The sequence below is a fragment of the Polyodon spathula genome, chromosome 32, assembly GCF_017654505.1.
Source record: "Polyodon spathula isolate WHYD16114869_AA chromosome 32, ASM1765450v1, whole genome shotgun sequence".
NCBI classification, from domain to species: Eukaryota; Metazoa; Chordata; class Actinopteri; order Acipenseriformes; family Polyodontidae; genus Polyodon; species Polyodon spathula.
Genome location: NC_054565.1, coordinates 3,822,026 through 3,838,038, shown reverse-complemented (window position 1 = coordinate 3,838,038; position 16,013 = coordinate 3,822,026). Strand labels below are relative to the sequence as shown.

At 39.1% G+C, this 16,013-nt stretch overlaps 1 protein-coding gene across 2 annotated transcripts; it reads right to left on the bottom strand.

Moving 5' to 3' along the window:
• Positions 1 to 173: 173 nt before the first annotated feature.
• Positions 174 to 15,678, bottom strand: ythdf2 (YTH N(6)-methyladenosine RNA binding protein 2). Of its 2 annotated transcripts, XM_041233933.1 has the most exons (6): positions 15,493 to 15,678; positions 15,251 to 15,275; positions 13,629 to 13,708; positions 11,177 to 12,793; positions 7,993 to 8,055; positions 174 to 1,297 (listed from the first exon to the last, which is right to left on the bottom strand). In XM_041233933.1, exons 1-6 carry the CDS (start codon positions 15,517 to 15,519, stop codon positions 1,274 to 1,276), a joined length of 1,836 nt encoding a protein of 611 aa, XP_041089867.1. In that variant the 5' UTR covers positions 15,520 to 15,678; the 3' UTR covers positions 174 to 1,273. The 2 variants fall into 2 exon arrangements, with proteins under 2 accessions (XP_041089867.1, XP_041089869.1); XM_041233935.1 differs by lacking the exon at positions 15,251 to 15,275.
• Positions 15,679 to 16,013: the final 335 nt, after the last annotated feature.

Genomic DNA, 16,013 nt, shown 5'->3' with positions numbered 1-16,013 from the left:
CATTTTACTCTTATAATTAAGTATTGTGAATGAAAGTTGGCTATTCCTTGTGATCTGTATATTTCATAAACATTTACAGCAATTATTGTGAGTGCGGCTATCACTGTCACTGCTGAACCAGCGCTGCAAGTTAACAGCTGTCACTGTTGAGATTAGGATGTTTTTTTAGTGCTGTTACTATTCATTGCTGAGTTTAGGTATGCACTCATCCTGATTATTTAACAACACTAATTTGGGTCATGCTTGGAACAGAGTATTGCTATAGAACATCAAGATTTAAAAATACCAAAACTGTGACAAACAGAAGAAAAAGTGCTTCTTGGCAATCAAACAAGGGGAATGCACACAGGATTGCTGCTGAATAGGATATCACATTTATTACGGAGAACTGATTAATAGTGAGAGAAAAAAAGGCAAAGCCCATCTCTTCATTGACTTAACAAGAAACTGAGAAAAAAAGCAGTCCATAGCAACATCAATTCCACTTTCTCAATTTTTTTTTTCCCCCCTCAGACAGAAAACAGCCCATATAGACTATAAAATCATATAAAGACCAAGACTTAATTGATAAGTTAGCTTTTTTTTTTTTTTCTTCAATGCAATAAAAACAAAAAACTCAGGACTCTCCCCCCCAAGCATTAATTAATTATTTTGTTTAAAGTTCTTAAGGAGATGACACAAACAGAGGTTCCTCGAGTACTTGAGCTGAAATCCAGCGAGAAGGATGGCAATGTCAAATCCTTGATGCAACAGTCTCCTTGGGGGTGAAAAAAAAAAAAAAATATACAAATTTGCCAATTTCAAAGGGCGAAAATTAATTGGGTCTGTGGATACCTGTAGCAACAAGGACAGTATTTCCACCCAGCGTGGAATTACAAAATAAAGCCTTGCCGATGGACTGAAATTAGAAGTTATTTTTCTTAATAAAAAAAAGGGGGATCAAAAATACGCAGTGGAATCACAAAAAACAAGAAAAAGAAATGCAAAAAGAAACTGACCAATTCACCTAAAGAAGCTATAGATTTGTTTAAGTTGTAGTCCTATGAATAACTGTTTTGAACGTTTCCGATCTCTTTTTTTTTTTTTTTTTTTTTTTAAACTACAAGTTCGAAATAAGTCTTTAAAGTCAACAAAATCAAGAAAGAGTCTTCATTTATTTTATTTTTTTTTTGTCCTTGGTTATTTTGTGGGATTTTTTTGTTTTGTTACTGAAAGAAAAAAAAGACGATCTAGATGTGAGCCATCGCAGTCTTTAGCTCAAGACAGACATCTGTTACTTGACACGGCCTTGGCGTTCCTGAAACAAAAAAACACAAGAGAAATTAGAATGGGACCTTTAATTCTGGACCTCTAAGTGAACATAAATAAATAAAATAAAACATATACCCTTTAACAAACTGGGAATGTTGGTAATTAAATCATAAGCCATCTTTCTTTTAATTAAATACAATTGTTGTATGGAAATAACCGAAGGAATGAAAAATATGAAATGGGCTGAAATTGGACTGCACTGTACACTACTGCAGTAAGACAGTTATCAGACCTGCATTTTTTTTTTTTTGACAAACTAAAAAGTTCAGGCAAAAAGCCAAGAAAACCTTTCAATGGCCGAATGAAACCGAAAAGGGCGCATCTCACAGCTCCATCCACTACAGAGATAACACAGACATAATGAAGGTAGCTGCTTCTACATCCAGCGCTCAAAGAATATCACTGACATTTGCAGAGCTTTTTGGATACAGTAACAAAACAATGACTTAGATTGCATTATTGAGGAGTTTGGTGATAAAACGAGTGATCAGGAGAGGACTTATCAGTATGCACGTCCATAAGAGGTACGTGAAAAATACAGCGAACAAGGGGTGGGGCTTGGAGATGCAGTACCGAGTGTCCTTTTGCTATGCAGTGCCTTTTAAACCTGTTTTACTCTGGGGGGTGGGGGGGGGGGGGACAATATTTTACACACGCTGTTTTAAAATTAACAGCGCGTGTGAAAATAAATTGGACCCGACACGTCTGACAAGCGACGAATAAATGGACTTTAAAGGGTTAAAACCCTCAGGTTTCAGAATCAAGAGTTACTAGAGCAACTCAATAGCTGGCAGCACTAAATTTCTCAATGGATTTTAACGATAACAAGGAGTCGTAAAAGTAACAAACACAAAGCTTTGTAAAACCAGATTAGATGTCAGCACTGCTTAAATATAGATTAATAAATTTAAAAAAAAAATTACAATTTACAATTCCACAATTAACAAATCATATTTTGCAATGGGATTGCAGATATGCAAAAAATGTTTATACCACTTCCTACATTCATTTAATTTTATTTATTTAACAGCATGATATTCCAAGAGGAAATAATTACAAACATTGTCACTGTGCTACAAAATGAGTCATGTATCCAGGTTTAACCATCTGTTTTCCACAAATCACTTTGAAAGTACATGCAAGATTACATTGTGTATTTTACGCCGTATGCATTTGCTTGCAAAACTGCAGAACTGGAAGCCGCAACAAGTTCCCAAAATACACAATCCTACCGCAAAAAAACATTTCAACCGAGGTTACAAAGTAGAAGGGACTGCAAATACAAAAAGGTAGTTGTCTCTTCCCGTGCCACCAACATCTAGAACTTCCACTGCACAGCATTTTCAACCATACACTTGCTACCTAATGCCTCAAACTGCTTTACAATTCTGGGTAAGAGCTACTGCTTTACCTTAGCAGACAATAACTTTCAAAAAGATACAAGACAACGATGTGATATCTCTCCAACTTAGGACCACATCCATACAGCTGGTTTCACTATTCTTGAGCCCTTTCACACACAAATGCTAGTACTGAGCCATCTCAGAGAAGTTTTAAAAATCTTTAAAATGCCTACACACAGCACGAAATTACGCAATCTATGCCGGTATAATACCACTATAACCCTTTCACACAGCAAAAGGGATCATACGAGTACAAATTTCAAACCTTACAGTCAAAAGATCATTTTAATGGCAACAGCAAATTGCCCATAAATTACATCCACCATCCCTTCTATTTGAGAAATCCTCCTCCTCCTCATCAGCCTGTAAAGTTAAATTCCTTAACATACCCCAGACTGCAATTACTACCTTGACAAGCCACTATTTGAAAAAAATGAAAAGCACGCAACACCGACAAAAACACATCTGGTATACAGTCACGTGGGATGTGGACTTTCAATCCACGGCCACTATTGCGCTTCAGTGCCAGCATAGCATTTCACACAAAGGAGTTGGGGTTTCAGAGAAGGCATAAAATAAGAGGGCTGCGACAGTATAGGCAATTCACACAGACCAAAATGCCAAATCAGTGCCGATTCTGAGCCCTCATAACTAGAGTTACTAGACTAACAAACGTTAACAGTAAATCCTTGACAGGGTCCGTGAAACCAGCCACTAATTCTACTGCCACGTCTCTAAAATGTCGTTTCCAGGTAACGACAAATTAAAAAAATTTCCCCCAATACTTTTCAGTTGCAACATGAAGAAAAGTTTCAAACAGCTGCTATTTGTCAATAATACTGCCAATGGTGGAGTGTTCAGACTAGTGCAGGTATCTTACCAAGATTGTATTAGTGATGGGCACCAATAACGATGTTGATTATTTTTTAGCTAGTACTTTTAAAATTTTAACACAGTAATCACGTTTATTTTATATTAAGATACAATAAATCATATACATAACAATCACGGTCAGCCTGGTAAGCAAAGAAACACCACACACTAAAGTATTATTTAAGCATATTATTCTATTAATTGGCATTTAGGTACCAAATGCTACTTGCATTCTGCATGTTTGGTGCTACTGTCCGTAGATAGGGTGTTACTCCAAGGATATTATGAAGCAAAGGACTACAAGAAATTTGAAAACAAAACACCCGTGTGTAAAGGGTATTGCGAAATGTATTAATTTGCATTCACATCTGCACTTCCATTCTGTATTCTAGAGCTGCATTCCAACATGCATTTCGATTTGCCATAGCCTGCATGCATCAACCCCATTTCCATGAAGCAGCGCAAAAATGAGCACCATCCTTGCAGAAGAAAGTGGAGGTGTTGAACACGGTGGATAATGCACCACCACACATGAAAAAGAAAGATGTGGCTGCAGATTTCAACACTGCTGCAAACCCTTTGTCAACCAAAAAACGGGGTACAATAGAGGCTTATGAACAGCAAAATGATGCAAGTCGTCAGCATTTGTGATCTGCTCAATACCTGATGTTAAGGACACCTTGCTTCAGTGGTTTAAAAATACCTATGATCAGATTGGTACATGCAGGTATCAAGAGCAGTTCATTTACAATGAATACTTTTAAAAAGTTCACTTACAACACATATTTAATAAAATCCACAGTACTTTTAAATGTATAACACTTTTCATTGTTCTGCAATTCAAATTTACTTTCAGTGATACTGTAACTTCAATAAAAACTGACAGCATATGCATTTGGCTTAGACTCCTGAACACCATTTTTTGCTGGTTCCTAGAAATTCGAATTACTGAGAATTGACTGTGTGATTATATTTTTATGGTTTTGGAAGACTTTGACATTAGAGAAAGACATCAACACACATGCACAATATTGAATGAAGAATGTTCATATATTAAAAATGTTATATAGAACAGTAATCATGTTTTAATAATTTCAGTAAAAAATAAATACATTGTAATTGTTTATTTACACATAATTGATGCTGCTTGCGATATATACAGTAAGCTTGCATTGCAGCAGCACCAACTGCTGCGGACTTGGGCAAAACAAAGCTTTAACAGTCACATTCTACTTTTACTAAAAATATCAATAACATGATGAACTTAGGCTTGCAAGAGACGTCGGAGATTGGTTGTGCCGCTTGCACAGTTTGCATTCAACTTTTTTTTTTTTTTTTTGGTCCTATGTACAATTAACAAACAAATCCCAAAACAGCAGAGGGGTTTCCAGGCATTTCTTTCAATACAGCTTACCCTACACAAAGCTTTGCTGTCAAGATGGAGAAAGAAGAGATTAAAGGTTTGCCTTCGGATAACATGAGCAGGGAGGGGCGGACAGTGTTCAGTTTTCAAAATTAAAATTATTAGTGTTTGCGTATATTTTGTATGTTTCAATTCTACTTAGCACTTCTTACACCACACTGTACACTAGGTATTCAGAACATATTTTACTGAAGCACTACAAGCACTATAGGTACCCCACCACCACCCGACGTGCTTTGGACCGCGCTGTACAGTTGCTATGTATAACTATTTGGTATTGTTTTTTTAACACAAATTTTGTTTACATAATACGCATTACACAAATCCAAAAGATCCACCTTTTGCATGCGACATTGTGTGATTTATAGTTGTCACACTAACGGTTTCTGTTAACAGAGGGGAAAAAAAAATGTGAATGCCACCTGACAAACCTTCGATGGCTGACAGACCTTGACAATAGGCAAATACAGCATATTTCAATATCAAATGCAAAATGCTGCATACTTCCTTGTCAGTTCTTTTCTCTGTGGACTGTATACAATATGTGACTACAAACAAAAAACAAGTTACTTTAAAATCTCCAGAAATGCTTATTGTATACACAAAACCCAAAGCCTGCTTATTCCAGGGGAGGAATGAATGCCCTTTGTGAATGTGATTGAGTGGTGTGTGTCTGTCCAACAGTTTTACAATAAAGAATTGTCATGAAACTTATGATATTCTATCACAGGTTGGCAATATCAGAATTTGCATGTGTGTGTGTGTATATATATATATATATATATATATATATATATATATATATATATATATATATATATATATATATATATATATATATATATACACACACACACACACACAGGATGCAGATCATGGCAATATACTTTTAAAATGGATCACAAAAAATTGCATTATGACTTAAGATTTCTGAACCACACCCTTTCTTTACTGTACTGTAAACAAAGACGTCAATTACAGGCGAAAAAAATAAATCACTCAGCAAGCATACCTATTGTTACCACTGGCTCAGGACAAGACTGTTAGCGGTAGGAATGGGCCGATATAGCATTTGCACGGTATGATAACCATATGATAAGATATACGGTATGAAATTATCGTTCAGATTGCTGAAACAAACATTTACCAATACAGGTTATTTGAGCAGAGCTGTTTTTTTCAGCACAGTGAAAATAAAATACGTATAGCAACACCATTCAAAATATATTGTAATATGAAGATGTATTATTGGATTTATCTCAACAGTTCGTGACATTCAACAAGTAAGCTTCCAATATTATTACTAATGTTCATTACACATGTGGCATTTGTACAAAAAACATTTCAGCTTACCTAAAAAGAAGTCTGAATACTATAAATAACTTGTTTAAACAAAACTACTTTGCGAATAAGTAGGCTATCGCACTGCAGTAGCTTGAGACATTGCAACTTGTACTGTGTCATTGACAGTTTCCATTGAAGATATTCCTCAGGCACTTTGCCAAGGCTACAAGTATCATCACTTGGTTTAGAAGCATGTTTGCAGTAGAAAAATGCAAAACGTCCTTCCAATGGCAACTGACAGTAAAGTAGAAGTGGATGGAATCTTCAAGTGTGAGCTTTGTTGAGACAGCAGATCAGTACGGAGACTTGTTTCATACAGGATGTAGAACAAAAAGGTGTTCACATGAGAATGGCCTTTCCCTAAACCTACAACTGAACCACAAAACCAGTATACCGACTCACCCCTAGTTAGTGGGAGGATTAACCCTTTAAAGACAAAACGATTCAGTGGGATACTCCCCTAGGACCAGGGTTTTTTTTGGCTGTAGATGACTCAAAAAAACCACACTAAAAATCTATTTGTTACAGTAGCACCTTGGAATTGGTGTCTTTTAGAACACTCTGGGGAACATTAAAAAGTACATAAACCATAAAATGTTTTTTTTTTTTTGTATGGCCTGCTTAGATACACTAGTTTAACATTTATATATGTTGTAAAAACATATATATTGACACCTTAGTTATATTAGAACATGTGTTCTCCTAAGTCAAATACATTCGCTTTACAGTGTTAATTTTTTTTTTTTTCTTAGCTGTAAACAAGTTATTGTGTCATGTTTTGTTTCTGCGAGCCGCTGAAAATGTCTCCGCCCTTTACAAATTAAATGCCCGTCTTAGTGAAGTCACAGAGAAAGATTAGCCTATACTTTAGGGCTGCTAAGATAAAATCAAAAATCAATTTTTCGATCAATTCCATTCCTAATTATATACAGCTACATAAATTCTGGAAAATCGATTTGTAATGTGCACAGTTAATAACATTTAAGTTTATCAACGAAACTGCGCTGAACACCCTGCCTTGCTGCTACTTACAGTATTTCTGCCAAACAAGCAGTGGGCGTGTTTCTTCTGACACTACCAATGCATAATTACCCCTCACATTCTATTGTTGTGCATAAGCTTTTACTTAACTGCAATGATATTAAAATAATCACGTGAGGGGGAGGGGGGACGGGGGGGGGGTGTGGAGCGAAAATGTGGGCTTTACAATCAGCGACATTTATTCAAACGATTCGAGTGCCCAATTAATAGATTGCTATTTGGAGGCTTAACTGACAGCACTACTTTACTTAACACCAAGCCAATGAAGAAAGCCTTGTCAGTTATGAAACAAAACTTAGATGGTTACTTGGTTTTACAGTAGTTGTTTCTGCTTTGTGACAACAAGTGTAGCCACAGAAATCAAATTAAAAAGGGCTGTATCCATAGTGCCATCTGTCACTGGTGGCAACATAAGGACAATGGCTCAAACTTCAGAGTCTAATTTTACACAACACCAACATATTGTAATTCTTGGCACAAACATGGCTTAGTGGAAACATAAACCTGAAAAGTGTTTTTAAAAGATCTTACCTACCTACTATCAGAGTATTTGAACATGGAGATAATAGAAAGGCAGAAAGACAAATGGATTTGTACCTGAAGTCTGTAATGGCTCCTGTTTGGGTTACTGGTGTAGGGTTCGCTTCCCTGAACTTCTACCTGTTGAAAATAAACAAGAGGAGAAACAGATTTTTTAAAAAGACAACACACTAAAACAGAAAGCGCTAACGCTTATACTCTCTACTACAACTGCCAAAAGGAACAGTGTAAAACAAGCTGTTTAATAGAAAGGGATCTTCAGATGCTCTCTAAATTAGAGACTGGTTTCACAGATGTAGTTATTTCAGAGAGGATTAAATTAAGCAAATCAACTGTCTTGAAATAATACCCAGCTCTCTGTAAAGACCACACTTTTCACAGCTCTTTTCCAGACCCTGATTAGCTCTGACCTCATTCGAATGTTAGTTCAAGATCAGTGCTAACCAGGGTCTGTAAAAGCTGATCCCTTTATGCAGCTAGATGAATGGAAGGAGTTTACTGGACTATCTCGCATACATGCTGAAACGTGGAGGGGTTTACCGCGTTACTTTAAAACACCAGTATCACCAACCAACTCACTCAAGCTGGGTCTATAGAGGAAGCATTTAAAAGGGAATTCTAACCAAGAGCTCACTCCCACTGAAGTTCTGGAAAATAAGAGAACTACACCAACAGCACAGTGGTAATGTGCGACATGGTTTTATATAAAACAGACAATAGTACACATTTTCAGAGTTTGGAAATACAAAATATCCTGTTAAATCAGGAAATTGGTCACTGCCACATTTACGGCAATATAACTTGAGAAACAGGTACACACACAGCAAGTGTAAGAATTTTAAAATGTTAAATGTGCAACTAGTAAAAGTAAATACTGTAAAGCCATAAATATCTGCAAGCCATATGTTTTTTGCATATGAAAAAAACAAACATTTTTGGCATGAATATCAAATTCCACTAAATACATATTCCTTTATTGCAACAGGTCGGCAACATTTCTGGACCAAAACAGGTTTTATGGGTGTGACTCGCCAAATATTTTGGTTGCAAATATTTATTGCTTTACAGTATTGTCCCAGCTTTCCCTTCCAGCTATAAAGTATGCCACTGGAAGAACTAGGTGTAAAACCCAGGTCTCTCTGGGGCTCTCAGCTCTAACCAACAGATTACTCCAAGAGTTTAAAAAATAGTCAATTTATTTCCTAAAAGATTTAATGTATTGCTTAGTAAAATGTAAATCACTGCTTTTAAAGCCACACAATTTCTGAAAAAAAGCCCAAGAATATTGCAATACATTTCTACAAATACACGCTCTACTCAATTTGCTGTACGGTACCTGCGTAAAAGCTGGTACCCACCTTTCAAAGCAATTCTGCCACTGTGGGCATGGTGGCTTATACTGTCTGCACATTTTAAAATGTTTGTTCTTGCAAACTTTTATTGATGTCAACACTGTATGAATATCTACACTAGATTTACGCATAACCATGTCTGGGGCTTTCCAGTTCTTTAATGCCTGCTGTTCAACATTAGAACTAGCCTACCCTTCCAACAGCGACAACTCTGGTTGATCATTGTATCTCCATACTCGTACGTGTGTAACATCCATTATTAATTGACTTACTGTCCACATCGCAACCAAGATCTTATGAATATCTTTCATACATGTATAGGCCTAACCACGTCGCAACCAAAAATGTGTTTTGCACACATGGATTTGCTTACACTTACACAGTAACTACATTACTAAGGCCCTCCCTACTTCAGACCATGAAATTAATTATTCACTGCGAAAACTGTCTGTTTTGTGTACTTTTACCCTGCATTTAAATCCAAATTAAGTTATGTGTATCGGTCGAGGTTCCTGATGTGCTTACAAGCTTGTTTCAATTTCAAAAAGAAAGCTGACTGACATTAAACAGCAGCCAATAACCACTCTGGGCTCTTCTCACTGATTGGTAGATATGGGACTGATTGAAATCAAAAGATGTATAAAATACATTTAAAAAGCAGGATACTCTTGATTTCTGCATCATCCTGTATTTGTTCACAGACGCACACATTCTCAGCAACCTTTAGAAGCAACAACACAGATTACGTTCTTGACAGTAAGTTAATATATACAAGACATGTTTTTAATTTTACAGAATATTCAATTTCATCAAAATATTAAATCGATTTGTTATTGTGGGGTCCCAATCAATAAATCTGATTATTACCGTTATAAGCCTGATTAATACATTTCATGAGTTTATAGTTTTTGAAGTTCAGCTCAACATCTGTTTTATTGATGGTCCACAAAATACCTGGATTTATACACCGACAATTCATCTTGCTCAGACCAATAATTTCATATCACTACGATTATTACATCTGGAAGGTTTGCTGGGTTAACAATGTATTAATAGAAGTGTAAAAATTACATTGAATGCAGCTGAAAAGAAAAGTTTCAAAATTGGATAGAAAAACAACCTACAAACTCAAAGTGCTAAGATATCAGGTGAACTTGCGTGTGTATCATGATAAAAATGCGCGCTACCCTACAACCATGCAGTTGTAATAAGTACCATCTAACTGGTCAAACTGATTCCTAATTCCTCTCTGAGCAAAGCCTCACTGTCACCCTGGGTTTGTAGCAGCTTGCAAGTTCAGAATTATAACTGACTCACACAGCCAACATTTAACATGATCTTTCAAATTCGTTTCTTTTTTGCCAACATGCACAGAGAGTAGTAAGATGACTATCAAGTACACTGGAAAACTATCATCATTACTACACCAGGAAACACGTGCAAAGAAATTTCAGCAATTCAATGCTTGCTGGTACAAAAAACACAAGATTAATCAAAGCTGTGAAGTATGAGGCATTGCTGTGGGGAACACTTGGAATTCACTCACTTAAAGTAGTCTGCATGATTTAGTTATCCAGTCACACAGCATTTTCAGCCATTCCAGGTTTTCCTGCTAGCCAAAGGGACCTGTACAGAGCTGGAATGGCTGAAACTGCTATGCAAGAGTTAGTCCCCAGAACTAGTTCAACCTAAAATGAATCAATTTGTGGACTTAATTATGGAACTCATACACCAGTCAGACTCTTGGGGTCTTTTTAAAGATGTATTTGTTTTTGAGACCTTCTCATAACTGTAAACACACATTTTTTTCTGATGAAAGGATGCACATAAACAAAACCACTATTGTTTTGCAAGCATGCTCAAGCAGCATTCTCCAGTGAAGCAAGTACCTTTTTAACATTGTCCTCCTCCTCCTGCCGCTTCTCATAGTGCGAGAAGTCGTCGAAGATGGAGGTGGTATGCTTGTAGCCAGCAATGATCTTGAGCACCTGCCGGGCTTTGTCCAGGGGCACTTCCTGAGTGTCCCGAGAGTTGGTCACTGGCTTGTTCTCGTTGTTCTCCAAGCGGATATGCCTGAGCTGGCTGTTCGGAACGTCCTTGACGAAGATCCAGCGCACATCAAATCGGCCCTTCCACTTGTCTTGTGACCAGACGCCAGCACAGGTGTTGTAGTCCACGGGGGAACGCATCTCGGCGACACCGCAGAAGTGCCCGCTGCCGTTCACGCTGAACAGCAGGTAGAGGGGACCCTTGCTGGCAAGAGACCGGTAAGCAGCGTCCAGACGCTTGTTTCCATGCTCCGTGCTACACCATATGTTGTACTTGATGGAACGGTGGATGTCGTCCTCAGAGTAGCTCTTGATGATAAACACACGCCCGCTCTTGGGGTTCCAGTCGAAGTCCTTGGGGTTGTAGTTATTCACAGAGCGCAGTTTTTCAAGCACCGGGTGTGGCTCCGAAGGGACAGCCATGCCGCCGGCCCCAGAGGTGGGTGGTGACTGCCCAGCCCCGGCCCCAGCATCCCCAAAGCCGTTGGCACGGTTACGGGGTGCCACCCAGCGGGTGGGTGGTGCTGGCTGGGTAGAAGGTGGGCCCTGGGGCATTTGCTGTTGCCCAACCCCTTGGTGGCCTAAAGGTAGCTGTTGGTGCGGCCCAGAAGAGGGAGCCAACTGTCCATTGCTGAGGGGCTGCTGTTGCCCTCCACCAGCATTTGTGCTAGGTTGAGGCGAAGCCTGGTTGGGAGGTTGCCCATTACTGGGGATGGGAGCCTGCTGGGGGGCAGCCGCCTTAGGCATGGTCCCTTTGTTGTCCCAGGTGCCAATGTCCATGTTGTGTTTAATAGGAGGAGGCGGGAGGTTACCTCCTCCAGCACCTCCCTTGGTTTTCAGTTTCGGCTGTGGTTTGGCTGGCTTGCTGGCGATGTCTGCCCACGAAGCCGGTTTAGGTGGGGCGATGGACACTGGAGGCATGCTAGGTGGGGCCGAAACAGGATTAGGAGGCCCCCCCGGAAGTCCGGATCCCACTACTTTGGGGGCCACGTCCCCAGCACCGATCTTTAGCCCAGCCATGCCCTGGTCCAAGCTGTTCATTCCAGGGGCCTTATTGAGAGTCTCACTGGCAGCAAAGGGAGACTGTCCGTCAATCATTGCACCACCTAGGGAGCTGGGGGCATAGGCATAGCTGCTGCTGTAGCCCGGGCTCTGAGTTGACTGTCCCTGAGAGCTGCTGTTGCCCCAGGCTGAAAAGTCAATGCCACTCGGGAAGAAATTGAAGCCGGGCTGGCCTAGGAAAGGTGTACTCCCCAGCGGTGCCCCTGGCTGCCCAAACATTGCATCTGGCAGGAAGTGGTGCTCGCCATTGCTCAACTGTCCATAGGAGGTCAGGTAGGGCATAGGTGGGTCACCACCAGTGGACCAGGTCGCTTCATTCATGGAGTACGAGAATCCAATAGACGGGCTGTAGTAACTGGGCATGTAGGAGTCAGACATGGCCGTATAGGCATTGCTCTGTGGAGAGGGAGAAATGTGTGAGTAATGCATATTTATTTCGAACTGAAGATTTGATCAGTTTTGCTGTCGCACTAAAAATAAACAAACATTACTATCCTATACTATTCTATACCCTGACACACCTGTTAAAGCACCACTGCATACTAGCAACATACATTGTACATAAAGCAGGATCCCAGATAAACTGGCCAAATAAATGGAGTCCCTATCACTCTGGGTCATGGCAAAGTAAAAATCAGGTAACGCTACAAAAGCGTGTACAGAATGGATCTGCGATAAGGGAATTGTTGATAAAAAACCTTGTTGTAATGAATGCTTATTGCCATCTCCCCCACCCCACCTACTGACACTATTCTCCATACAAGCAAAACAATTTCATTTTAGCCATCAGTTTGTATAAATAGAAAGGTAACCGGATCAGGTATAGTTTAAACTGAACAAACTACAGTGGATCATATACAATTTAAGTTGCATGTTACAAGAAATGAAGCTTTACTCATCAGGACAGAGCTTACAAATTACAATGTATTAAAAGAATGCCAACGTGCCTGCAGTTGGCACACTACTTCCACCACAGCTGTCCTGAAAGCACCTTGGTTTTGCAGGACTGGTTTAATAAAAGTGACCCTGCAGCTGATCAGGCATAGGCCAACAAGTCGCTGTGGCCAAAGAAAAAATAAGGAAGCTGAATCCTTTAACAGCAGTTGGGAGCGTCCAAGGCAAACACAGTCTTTATAAATCTGGATTTGAAGTGGAATGACTCAATTATATGTATTTCTGTTTTATTGAAAACAATTCATACCAGTAATTCTCAAAGTCTTAAATATCTTACCTGTCTGGCCTGACTGTTCAGGTAAGGCTCAAACTCGTCATCATTTAAAGTGTCCTTTTGGTTCACAGCTCCGTTTTGCACTATAAAAGACAATAAGGAGAATAAGTTAATTTCACATATCGATCCGCATTTAATACAAAATAATTGGCTTCCCCTTTGATACAGAAAAACGGGTGTCAAGTGTGTTAATACTGTCTCACAGATATTCCCTTTTCAGATTAATACAGTTCTGCAGCCATCAAGGGACCGATTTAACCATTGGTACCAAACACATGGCTATCGTCAACACTGACACTTAGATGGCAGACACACTCCCCTGTCATTTACATACTGGGACAAGCGATTAAGTAAGCAAACCAGTAATACTACTACTGTTAGAAGTTATTCTAGATATTAGGAGCTCACTGTCCATTTACTATACAGGACAGCTCTCTGACATCCCACCTCTTCACTTGTCACCAGTAGCAGTAAAACACCGGAAACCATCATAAAAAATAGACAAAGCACAAAATGACACATGTAAAAGGGCTGTGATTACAGATCACAGGCATTACACAATTATATCAACCACACCTCGATTAAAGGTTTGGTTTTCTCATTCCACAGGTCACTTTGCACAACATGTAAACACGCATAGAACTGAGTTGGGAGATCACGTGTTTGACATCAAGCCTTTTAAGTACACACACCTGTCACATCTGGGGAGGAGGCACTTCAGACATAGTGTCTTCTGCATCTATCAGTAAACCAGCTCAAGTTCAAACAATATTGATTTTTTTTTTCAATCAATGCACATGTACTTATGTTTTAACGGCTGAGTAGAAGGGACATTTAACCTGATAGGATATTGGTCATGCATTCTTGTAACGTAAAATGTGGAATGGTTGAAATTATACGTTATCACTGTTCAAAAACGCGGAGTCCTGCATGTTCCATTCCACTTAGTCACTGCATTTCTTAAACCCACTTTCTTATCGCTGTGTTATTAATAAGGCACTGCTAAGTACTGAACATACCACATTTGTGTAATCGGGCGGAACAAACGCACATTTACGCGGTTTTAAATAATCAAAAGGCCAACAGTCAGTGAACTGCACATCCCAAAACAAGTTAACAAAAGACCAAATTATAATTTCCAATTACAATTCAAATTTTAACTGAAGTTTAGCAGGGTTTTTTTTTTTTTTTTTTTCCCCCTAAATTATCCACATTACAGTTTGGGATTTCCTTAACAAAAAAATGTATAAAAAAATATACACTCGAACATATCTTTTGGTAGCATTTTAAGAGGAATACAATTTTATAAACGTGTTCGTAAGCCAAAATGTGTCACGTGTACCAACTTATTTTATATTTAAATGCACATCTGTAAAAATAAATAAATAAATAAAGACCGCACAGGCCCATTCTTAAACACGTTTCAATCATATTCAACCTAACGTGTCTTTATACATGTTTTACCCTCCAACTTGACTAATAAATGTATATAAAAACACAATAGCCCGGGAGGGGGCCTGTAACACCGCAACTAGCACAACACACACACCGCCAGCTTTGAACAGCCACCACGAACACCCCTGAAAATACTTAACGGAAAAGATGAGGGGTTAAATGCCACTCACCTTTATTCCCTTGGCCTTTCGGTCTCTGGATTGGGTCGAGGTGATTCATGAAGGTTTGAGTTATGAGAAAAAAAAAAAGAAGAAAAAAAAAAAAGAAATAAAGAAATTTAAATGTACCAATGTGTCGTATAGCAGGTGGTCGGGCCTACGGCACCAGACAGAGCCACGGCTGTTTCTGGCACTACTAGCTGATATTTTTTTTGTTTATGCCTCTTAAAAACTTAAAAAGTGCCTTTTTTTACCTGTTCTAGAAGGCTGCTGGCTGACATAGCGCTCCCCTGGGGCCTGTTTAATCTGTTTAGCTTGTATTTAACGCGGCGGCGTGTGAAATGCCTATGTGAGAGTTAAGTGCCGCTTTCTCTACACAGAACCTGCTCTCTACACAATGGCGGGCTGCAGCTCTTCTGCCTCTCAGCGCTGGAAAGACACAGACACTATTTCAACATGGCCGAGCGAGCGGCCGCGGGGTCTCTGCAACAGCGCCTCCTACCGCATGGGAGGGAGGCAACCGCTCATATTGTCTGCATTGCTGCCACTGAACGCTGACGAATAACAGTTCGCACAGAACCTAATTATACATGATTGGCGCTGTTATATATGGTATTACGCTCGGTTAAAGAAATCTGTTTGCAAGCTACGCTTTAAGTTAGGGTGGTATTTTCTGTTTAAAGTGAAGCTGGACTTCTAAATCGCTCTTCTCAAACAGCTGATAAAAAGGTTTAATGGACTGATTTAAAAAACGCATTAAAAAAAAAACCACAGT

Excerpts from the sequence above, each read along its gene's own strand:
- ythdf2 (XM_041233933.1), bottom strand. The coding sequence starts at position 15,519 with ATGTCAGCCAGCAGCCTTCTAGAACAG. Across the intron at positions 15,276-15,492 it reads CCAGCAGCCTTCTAGAACAG|AGACCGAAAGGCCAAGGGAA; the intron begins GTAAAAAAAGGC and ends GACCCAATCCAG. Across the intron at positions 8,056-11,176 it reads AGGAGGACAATGTTAAAAAG|GTAGAAGTTCAGGGAAGCGA; the intron begins GTACTTGCTTCA and ends TATTTTCAACAG.